The 15,611-nt window shown below is 44.2% G+C and overlaps 1 protein-coding gene across 1 annotated transcript in view; it reads right to left on the bottom strand.

Annotated features, from left to right (window-relative positions):
* Positions 1–2,323: 2,323 nt before the first annotated feature.
* Positions 2,324–15,611, bottom strand: part of LOC116895806 (Fc receptor-like protein 2) — a 73,884-nt gene continuing 60,596 nt past the window's right edge. The window contains exons 2-10 of the mRNA XM_032896945.1: positions 15,365–15,482; positions 13,523–13,543; positions 12,454–12,583; positions 11,143–11,409; positions 10,653–10,934; positions 9,446–9,754; positions 8,295–8,573; positions 3,992–4,312; positions 2,324–2,950 (exon numbers count right to left, since the gene is read on the bottom strand). Coding sequence (XP_032752836.1) covers positions 2,931–2,950; positions 3,992–4,312; positions 8,295–8,573; positions 9,446–9,754; positions 10,653–10,934; positions 11,143–11,409; positions 12,454–12,583; positions 13,523–13,543; positions 15,365–15,482 — 1,747 coding nt within the window. The 3' untranslated portion in view covers positions 2,324–2,930. The remainder of the gene's footprint in view (positions 2,951–3,991; positions 4,313–8,294; positions 8,574–9,445; positions 9,755–10,652; positions 10,935–11,142; positions 11,410–12,453; positions 12,584–13,522; positions 13,544–15,364; positions 15,483–15,611) is intronic.

The raw sequence follows: 15,611 nt of genomic DNA, 5'->3' as shown, positions 1-15,611 counted from the left end.
GAGGACAGGTAGTCAGACCTGATGTGGAATGTGGGCCATGACTCTCAAGTTTGATGGGGAAAGTCAGTATGGATTGACCATGCAGAAAGTTCTAGTGGTGAAAATGTCTTCTAAAGGTTTATTTTATTTTTATTTGTGTATCTGCCACATATATATGGCCAAAGCTTGAGAACTGACTGGGATGAAGATGGTTGTAGATTGGATTATAAAGATATTACTCTTTTCTGAACCTTAGAAAGGTTAATAATTCATGGAAAGATACTCTGAAGTAATGTTTATCAAGAGACGTTTGTTTCTTTACATTTAAGTTCAATTCCCATTCAAGAAAATAAGATTGACATGTGTGACATGAAAATAAGATTGACATGTACATGTTTGTCCCAGGGAGTGGCACTATTAGGAGGTGTGGCTTTGTTGGAGTAGATGTGTCTCTGTGGGCGTGGGCTTTAAGACTGGAGTCCTAGCTTCCTGGAAGCCAGTCTTCTGCTAGCAGCCTTCAGATGAAGATGTAGAACTCTCAGCTTCTCCTGCACCATGCCTGCCTGGATGCTGCCATGTTCTTATCTTGGTGATAATGGACTGAACCTCTGACCTATAAGCCAGCCCCAATTAAATGTTGTCCTTATATGAGTTGCCTTGGTCATGGTGTCTGCTCACAGCAGTAAAACCCTAACTAAGACAACATGCTTATACCAAGAAAATACAAAGGTACCACAAGATTAGAGGAAATTCTCAGGGAGGGTCAAAGTAGGGAGCATAATGGAATGATGTGGTAAAAAAGCAGACAAAGAGAGCACATGGGGTTGGAAAAGAACCATCTAGAAGGAGACAGCATAGGGAAGGCCAGTGGGGGAGGGCAATGACTGACAACAAAGTATAATGACACATACAGATCAAAGTGCCACAAGGGAACCTGTTACTTTGTTTGCTAACCTAGAAAGGTTTGTTTTTAAAGTACTGTTATAAAAATGCTTTTCGAAGAGGAAAATCTATGAGTAGATTCATGGAATCATATACCTGGTAGGGTGTCACACTGACTAAGACATTTATGGTGCTGCCATTTTGTCACATGTTCCTGGGCTTGGCAGTCAGGTGTGTGGGTGGGACGCTAAGGGAGCTCACTCACTGCTTCCACTACTTAAAGGAGGACCCTGCTCTCAGAATTCTCGGCCTGGTATCGTTCTTGGTTAGCACGATCCACAGGAGATATCTTGTGCCGTATTTGTAAACTAGCTGCTATCCTCTTGATTTGCTTGAAGGGTTGTGAGTGCTCAGGCCCTGCTGCAGCTCGCTTCCGTGGCTTCGTCACTAGTTTTGCTGGTATGGAGAGGTAACCAGTAGGGATTCCAGTTCTCTGGATGACTTCTCAGCTTCTCAGCCTCCAGGCCTCCTTTCTGCTTAAATTAGTGAAAGAAGCCTCCTTCTCTCCCAGAACTTTCGGAGGAGTTCCTGTTGGTCCTGGTTCTTCTCCTGACTCAGCAGAGGCCTGACTGTCTCTGCTAGGTCGTGCTGCTGCTGCTGATTCGTGTTTGCTAGCCTGACTCTACCGAACTGGACTGCTGGTGCATCCGTGAAGTGTTTGTGAGTGGATTGAGCTGCTGCTGCTGACCTGTGAACTGCAACGGCTGATTTCCTGACAACGAGATGGGATTTGTTCCAAAGAACAATTTCTAAACAGGTCCACTTCCCCTGCATCCTTTCTTTTCTACTACCTCTGGTGGGTGGTGGGCTAGAAGGAAGGTTGAAACGTTTAAGAACCATCATTAAAAGTATGCTTTGAAAAATTAAAGTTACAGAGCACCACACAAAACCAGACGCAATAGCACATACCTGTAACCCAAGCATTCAGAAAATGGAGGCAAGGGGAACTTGAATTTCTGTTCAAGGTTATGCTTGGCTATATCACAAGTTTGAGGGTCATCCTAGGCTACAGTGATAGCCCATCTGAGAACAAACAAACAAACAAACAAACAAACAAAACTAACAAAATGAAAAGGAATACAATTTTAGAATAAGAAACACCAGTGTAAAAGTGTTAACGATAATTTCAAGAATGCATATACACATCTATGTGTGAGTTCTGTTCATGTATATCCATAGAAAGTCCTTAAAATTAAGTTGTTGAGCCTGATGTAGTGGCACATGCACTTGGGAAACAGAAGAAGACAGATTTCTGAGTTTGAGGCCAACCTGACCTATAGAGCGAGTTCCAGGATGTCCAGGGCCTTACACAGAGAAAACCTGTCTCAAAAAGAAAAACCCTAAATAAATAAGTAAACAACACACAAACAAATAAATAAATCATTGAATTTAGATCCTAAAATAACGTGCAGTTTATAAAGCAATCGATTTAATTGTTTAATCATCCATCTATACAAATTCATTATTCATAATCCCTTTGATTAGAAACAGCTACTTCTGACTGTGTGACTTTTGGCTGATTTTTCTTTTCTATATATCACTGGTTTTTTTTCCAATTTGCTTTATATCTATAACTTAAGCAAATGGTTTAAAAAGATTAAAAAAAAAAAAGCTGGTTTCTTCCCACGTCAAGAAATGAACATAGACACTCAGAGTTTCTTTTGCTGTATGTGCTTCATTAGACCACATTCTATTGGATGGAAACTCAGGCACATGTGATCCTCACTTGTGCCACCTCTACATCTGCCCGAGGAGGCAGCTAGAAGGAACTAGAAAGGCAGGGAACCTGGACAAAGGAACAATTTTTTCCAAGCTTGGCTTCTGGGGACAAGGGACAAGAGCTTTCTTTGTAGCTGTTAGGACATTATCTCAGAGCAGATTGTTTCGAGTCCTCGTGAAGGATAAGCCACAGATGAAGTCCGGAAGTCCACTGGGAGCTACAGACTATTAGGCCTTTGAGGCCAGAGTGCAGAAAGTAGGAGGTCTGATGGTCTCTGGTCTCTATATCTTCAGAAAGTTCTGGGTATGACTGTGGGTAGAGAGAATGAGAAGAGGTTAGGATGCAGAGACCCAGTGAAGGACTGTGCAGAGACAGATTTTCTAAGGAGATGTGCAAAACAGAGTGAAGACAGGAGGCGGCCTGAACCACAGAAACCCATTTCCCATCAAACTATCCCGAATCAGCCCAGGGGACTTCTTCCTACACATGGCCTTTCACCAAAGGTCCTGGATATGCACAGCCCTTATTTTATCTTGACTCAGTGAGGTCTAGACACCACACTTCTCTGACAGAGATAATCAGTCACAGAGGTTTGTTACTTCTGGGGCTGGTATATGGGGGAAGCCAACCTCAAAGGCTCTGTAGACCCCCATGGGCTCTACAGAGCCTAGTCCTGGTTCCACTACCTTGAACAAACTACCTACCACCTTCCAAATGTCTTGCAATGGGCATGGTACCAGTAGTTCTAATTCTCGTTTTACCAAAGTCCATCCATGCATTCAGTGGGCTGAGGCCAGGGAGGACAAGTGTCCCTGGCTTCCTCTCTAGTCACAGGCTCTGTGGAGATGTGGGAACTTGCAGCAGTCCTCAGAGTTCTTTCTTTTGCTTTGACTCTCTGAAATCTGCCTTTTATAGCCTGATTCCTGGGCCTGACTTTTGGGACCACCAATGTCTTTCCAACACTACCATTAGAATCTAGGGCTTCATTCCAACTGATGAAGTTGCAAAGGAAAAAGCTCAAGAGAGTTTAAGGGACTTCACAATAATGTTAGCATCATCATCCTGACTGAAAACCACCCAAACTGTATAAAGTGATGGCTTCGTAATGATTTTCTTCACATCGTGCTCCAACAACACAACCATAAAAATACTAATGTTTTGTCTTTTGAGATGGCCAATAAGGACTGGTAACACTCGCTCACAGACAGTTTTCTGTAACTCTGGGCCAATCTAATGTGATCTAAAGTGTTGCCCTAAGTGCATTCTACTGTAGAATAGGTCCAGGAAGGAAAGCTAAAGGTGGCAGCCTAGGGAGGGGCTGAGTCACATGTCAGCTCTGTCTTTGCTCACCTTCACACACAGCTCCAGCATCCTCGTCATGCCCACAATCAAAGGCCTCAACCTGGTCACATTCAGCCAGGGTCTGTTCTGTGCCGTTGCACAAGGCTACCTGAATGAGCACAGGCAGAGCTTCGTCAACTACTGGAGGATACAGTGCGGCGATCGGTGTGTGCCGGGCTGCTCCACAGCCCAACTCTTGGCACACCACAGCCACATCCTTCATGTCCCAGCCATCGTCACAAACAGTGCCCCAGTGACCGTCCTGTTCCACTTCTACGCGTCCTTCACAGTGGTGGGGACCATTCACTAAACGCACTTTGGGTGGGGGCTCTGCAAACAGAGTAGGTGAAAGTATATTTAAAAAATGTGCCTACCGTGAAGCAGCTCCCACATACACAGGTCTTTAGATACAGTTCACGTTAAGGGTTGGTTGACAGTATCTGGAATCGCCTAAAAGAAAAGTCTGTAGGCACCACCTATCAGGGGTTATCTAGGTCAGGTAGGCTGGTGGCCATACCTATAGGGAACCATTGATTAGGTTAATCAAACTAAGACTTGTCCACTGTGGGTGCTAGTATTCCCTAGGCTGGGATCCCTGACTGCATTAAAAGGAGAAAGATTGCTGTGCACAAGTGTTGATAGCTCTGATGATTGTAGATGTGATGTGACAGATGCTTCAAGCACCTGCTGCCTTGACTTCCCTACCATGACCCTTGAACTCTCATCTTTACCACCATCTCAGGTCACATCACCAATGTTAAGTGAGCCCTATAAAAGCTTCTGCTTACACTGGGAAACACAGAGATTTAGGGTTTGTTTTTTATAAGCTTAAAAAAAAATCTAGAAAACACAGAAGGATATAATTAAATCTTCCCTAATGATAGAGACTGAGATATAGAATGGAGAAAGGCCTGTTTCGATTGTTCTGCCTCCTTTTTTTAATACCTGTTTAATCTCCAATTTCTGCATACTTTGTTATTTGTTTTTACTTAGTTTATTAAGATGGGGATGTCACTGTGTTTCCCAGACTAATCTTGAACTTCAAGCAATCCTCCTGCCTTTGTTACTCACTATGCCCAAGTTTCCTTAAAACATAAAGTTAGAGTTATTAGAAATTAGAAAGGGATTCTTCAACCCTCTCTGTCTGTCTGTCTGTCTGTCTGTCTGTCTTTCCTTTGAAGCCCATTTTTGCCTTTAACTCACAATGATCCTCCTGCCTTAGCTTCTTATACGTGTGGGGTTGGCGGCCATGCATCATTATATTCTTTTGATACAGAATCTTTTACATAGTCCCGAGAGGCCTTAAACTCGGATCATTGTTCTTTCTCTGAGATCTCTCAGATAAAACATAGCTACAAGATTAACGTTGGTGGCCAATGTTGCTTGTCTGAGAAAGAAGATGGCGGAATGAAGATGAGAGCTTGCAGATCCCAACCCACAGGGAACTACATCTACTACTGAGTTTCTGTTAGCATTGCTTATGGGAAGAGGCAGGTCAACTCGGACAAAATTTCTACCATCAGCAGCGAGCATACCATCTTAAAACTACTCGGATCTTGGCAAGATCCCCGAAGAAGGCAGATAGCAACATAGGTAATAGTAATGCAGACAAACCAGAAAAGTCACAGGTAATAACAATGATTTTCTAAGGTAGGCTCGGTGGTACCCACCTTCTATCAACCCAGCACTGAGGAGATGGAGACAGGAGGATCGCTGTGAGTTTGGGTTCAGTCTATAGCGAGTTCCAGGACAGCCAGGGCTGAATAGTGAGAGCCTGTCTCAACAAAAGCAAAGCAAGACAAAGCAACAAAACCTTGGTAGATTATAGTTCCCAAAACTTGGTAGATTAATGAGACCAAACACATATAAATTACATTATAGAGACTGAAGTATAAGACTAAATAAGAAAGTAGTTTAAAGAAAAACAATCTAGACTCCATAAATACTCCATTCACAAACAAAAACAATTTTCCACAAGAAAATTGATAGCATGCAAAGCCATTAACAAAGTTTCAATTATTTCTTTGAAGTAAAAATTCTACAGGCCACATTTTAATAAATGTTAAATACAAGAGCAAAGGGATACCTAAGAAATTAATAATAAAAGATTGATGCAAAATTAATTATAAGAAATTATGAGTTCCTTTTAAAAAAGAATTGAGGGGGTTGGGGATTTAGCTCAGTGGTAGAGCACTTGCCTAGCAAGTGCAAGGCCCTGGGTTCAGTCCCCAGCTCCAAAAAAAAGAAAAAAAAAACAAAAAAAAGAATTGAGAACCCATGTTACACATATTGTAGACAATAAGCAAGTAAAGATATTATATATCAAAACTTTTAAATAAAAGAGAAAAGCAGTACATGAAGGAAAACAGTTTTAAATATATTTCTTCGAAAACAAAAAAGATGAAAAAGTATTTATGAAATTAAAGAAAAATGTGAAGTATAAGAAAGAAAATATATAACAGATAAGTAAATGAATTAGAAAAATACTTTGAAATAGTAAGCTAATATGAACTTGAAGAGTCAAAAAAAACCAAAAAGTACAAACAAATGAAATAGCAAATTAATATGGACTTGAAAAATAAAAAACAAGCAAAACCAACGCAACCCCAGAATTTTTTTAAGATTTATTTCATGTATATGAGTACACTGTAGCTGTCTTCAGACACACCAGAAGAGGGCATCAGACCCCATTACAGATGGTTGTGAGCCACTATGTGGTTGCTGGGAATTGAACTCAGGACCTCTGGGAGAGCAGTCACTGCTCTTAACCGCTGAGCCATCTCTCTGGCCACAACCCCAGAATTTTTAAAGAGAAAATATAGCTGAAAGATCTCTGGTAAATCTGGTGGGGAAAGGGGGACATCCGGGTACTTTAGACATAGGAAGAGAGCATAGTCACACACTGGAAACTAAACACGGATATAGCGCTCAAGAGTCTATGATAACTTGGAAAATCTAGACTTCCATATGCTGTTCATTTTTGAGGAGAAGGCAGAGAAACAGTTGTGGAGGGAGCTGAATGAGGCATGTGTGGGCTTCCTCCAGCGCTCTCTGCCTTATTCTTGGAGACAGGCTCTTTTGCACAGAACCTGGACCTCAGCAGTTCTCAACTGCTAGTCAGCAAAACCCTGCAGTCCTCCTGTCCCCACTTCCCCAAACAACCATGTTGAGGTGGGCTCTGAGGATCCAACCACAGGTCCTCATACCCGTGAAGTCAGTGATCTTACCTACCCAGCCATCTCCAAGCCTGATCAGAGTAGCCATATAACAAACGATTGTCTTAAGATAATTTTTAAAATTGAAAAGGCCGATTAACAAAAAAAGATTTGACAGTAGAGGTTAACAGTCTACTGGTCTCAAAGAATCTTTGGCTAGCTGCAAAGACTTCAAGTAGTAGGTAATCTAAATGTTTTAACTCTCTGAACACAGTATTCTCGGCTGCTCCCTGACACCTTTCCGGTGAAGCTAAGCTATCCCTGGCAAAGACAAACAAACACTCATGTGTTAATAGGATGCCGGGAGTCACAGAGCACATGCTTAGCACACTTGAAATCCTGAGTGTGATACCTAGCACTAAATAAACAGACAGATGCAAACGCCTGAAATAAGACATTAGCAAGTCATATAAAACTACTGAGATGATTAAGATGAGCTTAGAAGGGAAGCTCAGTAACTGCTCCATATTACAAAAATCATGAAAAATTTTCTCTCCAATAATGGATTAGAGAAAAACAAACAAAAGATCACGCTGCCATCGGGATGTATTCACACAGTGGCTCTGGCTGCCTTCAGTTCCATCCTTGTACCTGTTCACCCTAGGCCTATTAAATAACCTTGGACAAGCTGCTTAAGTTAAATCTTATTTCTTTGTTTGTGTAACAAGTATGTTGCCATGGAAACTAAGTGATGCCATCTAAATAAGCATTTGAATCCCAGACTCTGTTTTGTTTTGTGGCTTTATTTTTTTCTTTTGTTCTTAACTACAAGGGCTAGTGGGAGCTCCCTAGTCGCTCTGAGTGAGCCTCAGTGAACTCTGAGGACATCTGCCTTCTCTCTCCATGCTTTAACTAGGCCACCGCCACACCGCCCAGATCCCCGGTGTTACACATATGTGATTCAACGGAAAAGCAGACAGGAAGAACAAGCAGTGCGGAGATGCTACTGTTAAGACTGAAGAGCACACCTTGGGGTAAGGATGGTCCTCAAGCGGAGCTCCAATTTCCGGAAGGGTGCGAGAGTACAAGGAGAGGAAGAAAGCATGGCTCGGCACAATGCAAGCTGCACCCTGGAATGGGACATTAAATTGTCCTACCTGTGACATTTAGCGTTACCATCTCACTGCGCTTGGTCCCCCAGCCATTGTCAGCCTCACAGGAGTAGTTCCCAGAATGCCCTGCAGTCAGAGAGAGCTTAAAGGATGCTTTTCCTCCAAAAGGTGCCGAGGTGTTTGCCAGAGTGATATTTTCGTGATAAAACCGGTACAGAACGGGAGGAGACGCTCTCTTGTCTTCACAGTGAAGCTCCGCCACATCGCCGATGAAGGGTAGGACCCCAGGAACGCTGATGGAGAGGAGAGGCTGCAACACTGGAACTGAGAGCACAGCAGAGATTCGGAGGGAAAGGCTGGGACTCGTAGCCTACCTTGTTTTCTCCCAAACTCTCCCACTCCAGCCCCGTGGTGCATTCGTTCCTAAGGTCTCCCTGCTTTATCTAACTGAAGGAATTAAAATAAAAACTTCATTAAAAACTACAAAAGAACAGTAGACAAAGGGACAGGACAAAACGGGCCTGAGATATGCCCGGACAAGCCTAAAAACAAGGTCATGGGATTGTTCCAAGAACTAGCTAGCCACTACCAAACTCCCTGCTCTACAAATAGAGATAAGACGCTCTCCTACATTATGAACATTCCAGCCCGCACGTACTGCTTGCTGATATGACCTTGTACCCATTTCCCTTGCTGATATATAAATTAACCAATCAAGTATAACCACGCCAAATCCCCTTGCCTTCCCCTATAAAAATCCTTAAATTTCGAGTCTTGGGGTCGACTCCTCTGTCTCCTGTGTGAGATACGAGCCGTCCCAGAGCTCTGATAATAAACTGCCTCGTGTGCTTTACATCAAGAGCCGGTCTCTCGCGTTTCTTGGGGGAGTACAATCCCGCGACTGGAGTGGGGTCTCCCGAGGGGGGTCCTTCATAACCATCTACGGAGGTTCCAGCAGAGCGGTTATGCACTGAGGAAGATTTCTGGGGAGCACGCTTCTGGTTACCCCATACCATCTGCCTTTTGTTCCATCTCCGTGCCCTCTTTCAGCTCCTGTGCACCACTTTGACATCCACCACCCAAACAAGAACTCTGCTGTGTTCAAACATCTTCCCAGCCTCTTCCTGCCTTCCTTGTACCTTGTCATCTCTTGGAACACTTTCCCCAGCTAGGAGTCGTTGGGGGATGCCACTCACCTTTCACGGTGATGTTCACTACTGCGCTCTGGACAAGGCCGTAGTTGTTGTCTGCAGTGCAGTAGTATCCTCCAGCATGGCTTTCCCTGATAACAGGGATCTCCAGCTCCACTCTCTGGGAGCGCTGACTTTTACTTCCCACACTTTCCTTCGTGTCCTGCCTGTGCCAGGAGAACGTGATTAGCCCCGTGCCTTTAGTCACAGAACAAACAAGGACCAGTGGCTCCCCTTCAAGGCCCAGTGGCTCCCCTTCAACTCCCCAGCCCCTTGAAGGCTGGATCTCCATGGAGACTTGAGATACAGGGATCCCTGTGTGAACAGAAGATAATTGTTAGAGACCAAATAGGGAACTTCACGACAGGTAGAGTCCAGTGTCACTTTCTAGGAATTTTAGCTCATAGATATTTGGAGTTGAGAGTTCACCCTGCTTGCCTGAGTGTTTTTTCATGGGAATGGTGCATACTTAGGGGCATTACCCGGGACCGCTCTGCAATCCCATCGATACTCAGTAGCAATCCTATTCTCAGCTTCCTGCACTTTTCCCTACCCACACTCATGACCACATACCTCCGGGTTCTGCCCTCTCTTGCCTTCCTTGTGAACCTGAGGCATTAGGAGAGGGGCTGGAATCTCATCTAAAAGGGGGATTTTCTGACCACAGTAACGATTACGTTCTGCCATTTAATAGTTGCAGAATCTGAATAAGTCAGTATCTCTAATCCTCTGTTTTCCTCAGTAGCATTTGGATAATCATAGTAACCTCGCAGAGTTCTTTTGAAGATTGGTGGAGACAGTTACACAAAGCAGTCTCGACCAGCACCGTTCAGTAATGTCAGCTAGTGGTGCTGATATCCTCTGACAGGGCTGGCTAGGGAGTGCTAGTAAATGTTTAAAGTATAGTCACGGTTTAAATTCTGGGACTCCGTGCTGGGTTTCCTCAGTCAAGTCTCTAACAGCTCTCTTCAGAGACAGAGGCTGGGCTTCATTGACCTTTTGTTTTTCTGAGTAAAGTTATTATTATTGTCTCTTTTCTGAAAGGCAGGGCAAAGTCATTGGAAATTATGCCCCTACAGAAATTAGTGTTCAAGAATCTCGGTGAGCTATGGTGTCTTTTACCCTCAGGGATAAGGAGGAGCCTACAATCTGGCTGGTGCTCCCGCTGTCCCTGCGGTACTCAGCCCCATCAGCCCAACCCACAGATGCTCACTCTCCACATCTATATAGGACCGGTAACTCTGCTTTGAGACACTGCGAGAGGCAGTCATTGCTTCACACCAGTAATTTCCTGAGTCTTCCTTCGATATTGCTGAGATTGTAAATTTCGGTGAGGTCCAGCCCGATTGCAAAGTGTGGCCGTCTTTGAAGAAGGAGTAGCGTAACTGGGTCGTTGCCCTGTCTGAAGGGAGCCTGGTGTTGCAGGACAGGGTCACTGAACTCCCCTCTATGGGCTGCAGGAGGCTGGCAGTCAGCCCAGGTGTTGGAAACAGCTCTGGAGGAAAGGTAGAAAGGACCGCCTGTTAGTAAAGAAGACCATACAGTTCTCCAGAAGTGCCGTAAGAGCAAGACACACGTATCCGTACTCCAGGACAGATTGTCCACTATCATTTATCCACCCCCGGTTAGTGTCATAGGCACTGTAGCCTGGCTCTCCTACCCGGACACTCTAGACACAGTCACTTGAAGAATGACCCCCCTACCTTGGACATTAAGCCGCTTAGATCCTGTTTCTTCTGTTGTGTCTATAAATAGAAACAATTTCCTATCTGCCTTACAGAAATAGTAGCCACTGTCACCAAGTCCTGCATTGTCAATGGTGTAGCTCGAAGAACCGCTGTAAGTTGCTATGTGATGGCTATTCTTGAAGTACTTCACTCTCTTTATGTCACCATTGTTTTGCCCCGTGCACCTTATAACTACTTGGTCTCCTTCATAAGCATGGTGTGGAACGCTGATGCTCAACCAGTCTGAAAAGGAAGCAGAGGTGCAGACAGTGACAACCTGGACTCCACCTTGATGCCCCTGAGAGGCTGATGACCCACAGCTGCCTGGGCACCCACTAGCTTTGCGAATTTTCTGCCTCAGCGGAGTGAGCTCTACTTCACTGGGTGGTTTTTTTTCAGACATGCATTTCGTATGCATGTTAATAGATTTTATATTATATTTCCCAGCTTCCAACAGCTGTACTAACCATGGATTTAAAAGGAGCCCACCGGCTAATGGAGATAGCACAGGTGTGGGATCACAGCTATTCATGAAATTGGAGCAGGTGGGTCACAGATGCAAAGCTACAGATTAAGTTTGGAGCCAGCTTGGGTGACTTAGACTCCGACTCACAGTCAGCAATAACCAACGGGGCTGGGCATAGACAGCTTAGTGATGGGGGACTTACCGAACACATGCAAGACCCTGGCTTGAGCCTCAGCACTTCTCTTCTCTGTACTAGAAGATTCCACTCATGTCTACTTACACCTATTGATGTGGTCTCACATCCCCCATGGCAGCCATGATTAACCCCTCTGCTTGTCTCGTGCCTTGGAAACCTTGCTGAGTAACATGATAAACTCAGAGTCCTTCCCATGCACACCAGTCTCCTTTGATAAAATTGGTGGGGCTACTGAGGCACGAGCTCCGGAATCTACGTTTCCAGTCTCTGGAGTCCACTAAAAACTCTTTCGGAAGTGTTTGCAAATTATTGTCATGCTTGGCCCTGTAGCATCCCCACAAGGAAGAAGTGGGGACTCTACTTAGTCATGCCATTGCTTCCCCTGGCGGGCAGTGGTCACCTGGGAGCTAATGAATAGCTCAGGTGTCTTGGATCTGCCACAGCACTCTAGCACTGAACTAAATCCTCAGTTTACCTTCTCATCCTTCAGGATGTTCGGTTTATGTATGTATTTTTCATTGTTCACATATATCAATGTACACCTCTCTACATATCTATATCATGTTTAAGCTGCTCATGCAGATGGTTTCAATAGGACAAAGTGGCCAGCCAAGCTCAAAGGTACCTTCTGTGCAGTTTTTACTGGCTTCGAAAGATAACGGAAGTAGAGGTAGACGCCAGGGCACAAAGGTTGATAAAGAAGTGGTGAAGGCCAGTTTTCTTTTTCCTACATGGTGAGGCTGGCTAATATTTTCCTGTGGGTATTTTAGAAATAAACTCAGCTTGATTAAAGAAATATTTGAGAAGTTTATGAGGCCAAACTGAGAAGGTGGAAGGGCTAGGAGACAGAGAAACATTGTAACATTTTTCCCTGAGACTGAAATAAGGATTTAACTGCAAAACACTTGGGTTAGTGGTCTTAATTTCTGAGATTTTACTTAGAGCTGTGTTTCCTCAATGTGGCCACGATTATGCATCTGCACACATTTTCTCATAATTTCTGAGAGTTCACTGGATCCCATGAGGTTGCTCTAGAGACCTCCCCTACTAAGTAATTTAAAAAACCTTCTTGTTTAAAATTACAACCTAGGTACAGAAGTATCATCTCCTCTCCATATTGTAGAAGGAATGTGTTCTCAAAGGCTTAAGCAGGGAAGAAAGTATAATTTCCCAGGCTGCCGTGAAAGTGTTTTCTTAATTTCATTATATTAAAATTCCAGTAAGAAAGGAAAAGCACATTAGGCATTGGATGGCTTCTGTCCCAGTAGGGACCTAAGGGTGTCCTTGCCTTCCGCAGAGCACCAACTTTGCCCCTGCTGCCTCTCTGCTATAAATATATTCTCAATCACTGCTTGCGGTGGCCATGAGGATCTCTTCCCCAGTGGCTACACGATGGCTTTCCCTTTGCAGCTATTCCCTTTCCTGTCTGCCAGGTCAGCAGCAAAGGAGAAGTAATTCATTGCCTTGAGGGAGTCAGGACTCTGTCTTCTTCCCATCCAGCAGTAGCTGACAAAACAGAGATGGTATACTCTGCCTTGGCTGACCAAGGGTGAGGAGAGTGCGGTGCCCCAATCCCCTCTCTCTTCACCCTAACTCTGCTTCCTTCTACTAAAACACTTTACTAGGCAGAGCCTCCCATGCCCAAGTGAGTGAGGTCCCGGAGATCTAAAGGAACAAAGAGAAGACTTGCTTACCCGACTGGACTCCCACAGGAGCTGCAAGGGAACAGAGTCAGAGAGATTACACAGGACCAAGGTCTTCTTAAAAGGTTCTAATCCTCTGAGGACTCCCAAGAACTTCCTTCTCTTTGTTTTTTTGCTTCTTCCTCCCCCTTTCCCTCCTTCATTTCCTCTATCGTTTCCCTCCATCTTTCCTTCATCCTTCCTTCTCTCTCTTGAACAACATTCCTATGGAACCCCGGGTTCATTTTTATAATTTCCAAGCATGATATAACCGGTTCTTGTCCGTTTCCAGAAGTCTGTCTTTTGCAAGCAAAATTTCAAGAGCTTCAAGTCTCCTCTTCTACCTTTTTAATTTAAATGTATTGAAATTAAAGTTTAATTATATCATTTCCATCATTTTCTCCCTTCTCTTCTCTCTCCCCAACTCTTTCTCAAATTAATGGCTTCTAATTCAGTCTCTCTCTCCCTCCCTCTCTCCCTCCCTCTCTCCCTCCCCCCTTTCTCTCTCTCTCCGTGTATATATACATATTGTGTGTATGTGTGAATATGTATATGATGTATATGTATATACATACATCACACACATCTATATATAATACAATCCAGTCAATCCATGTTACTTGTATATATATATATGATTTCAGGGCTGACCACTTGGTATTGGATAGCCAATCTGGGGGCTCCACCTCGAAATTGTCCAGACTATTTTGCTTAAGGGAAATTACCTACACAGGGGCAACCTAGGTGCCAGGAATATCCACAAAAGAAACAGAGGGTCTGCTCATATTTCAATGGGATTAGTTCCCCTCCTTTCTGTATTCTAGACCTACTATTGTGTATGGGGCAGTGTAAGAGAGTCATGCTTATAGGCACGGCCTACAATATCAACTATGGTCAGTCAGGCTTGAAGTCTATGTAGTGTCTAAATGTATGGAGATATGAGTTCAGTTAAAAATGATGAAACCTGAAGTCGAGTCTGAATCTTGGGGTGTGATATTTATGTGGGCTGTGCATGTGTTCACTCTAACGGAAACCACCTTTGAAGCCCTTTTAATGAAAATGCACTGTTTTCCTAAAGATCAAACAGAAATAATAGATAAAAATCACCAGCCTTTAGTAAAGGGACACGCACACACACACACACACACATAATCACACACACAATCACACACACACACAATCACACACACACACACACACAAACACACACACACACACACACACATACACACACACACACACATCACACACACAACACACACACAAACACACACACAATCACACACACACAATCACACACACAAACACACACACAAACACACACACAACACACACACACACAACACACACACAAACACACACACAAACACACACACACACACACACACACACACACACACACACACACACACACACACACACACACACACAGAGTCTTCTTTTCCTGGGAACCTTGCTTTGCCCAGTTCCCATTTGCATTATACCTGTTAGCACTGGATCAGAGAAGAAACCCAGTGCTGCACACCCCAGCAGAGAGACATAGCTCGAGTGTCCAGAGCTGCCCAAGCAGAGGTAGTCCTGCCCTGGAACCACCCCAGGCCTTCTCAGCATCCTACCTACCAAAGACCAGAAGCAGCGAGTACAGCAACATGAGACTGGAGGCCAGCGGCTCCCTTCTAGGCAGGTGCAGCTCAAGTCCTTTGGACAGATGGACCAAGGATCTGGGATAGAACACTGTGGTTCAGCAGGGATCTTAACTGAAATAGAAAAAGAAGGAAGTGGCAAAGCTGTCTGTCAATCAGTCCATACCCCAACTCAGTGGGTGCTGCAAACGCAGTCGTCCTTCCTCTTTACCGACGTGCTTCGATACTTGCGCTGGTGGGATGTGATGCCTCCTGCGTAGGGTGCCTTCCTTTTATAGACATGCTTTCCGTTGCATTTGACCTGCAGAGAATCCTGAGTTTGGGGCCCACTGAAATTCAAATCAGGCTCTTGGTAGTTTTTAACATTTAAATCTCCTCTTAGCACTCAAGAGACCGTCCCTACTAAGCGTCACCATTGCCAGAGATGGATTGACTCCTCTCCAGAGGTCAGTTCAGAC

Source organism: Rattus rattus, chromosome 3 (genome assembly GCF_011064425.1).
Source record: "Rattus rattus isolate New Zealand chromosome 3, Rrattus_CSIRO_v1, whole genome shotgun sequence".
Taxonomy (NCBI): domain Eukaryota; kingdom Metazoa; phylum Chordata; class Mammalia; order Rodentia; family Muridae; genus Rattus; species Rattus rattus.
This window is presented reverse-complemented; position numbering and strand designations above follow the sequence as displayed.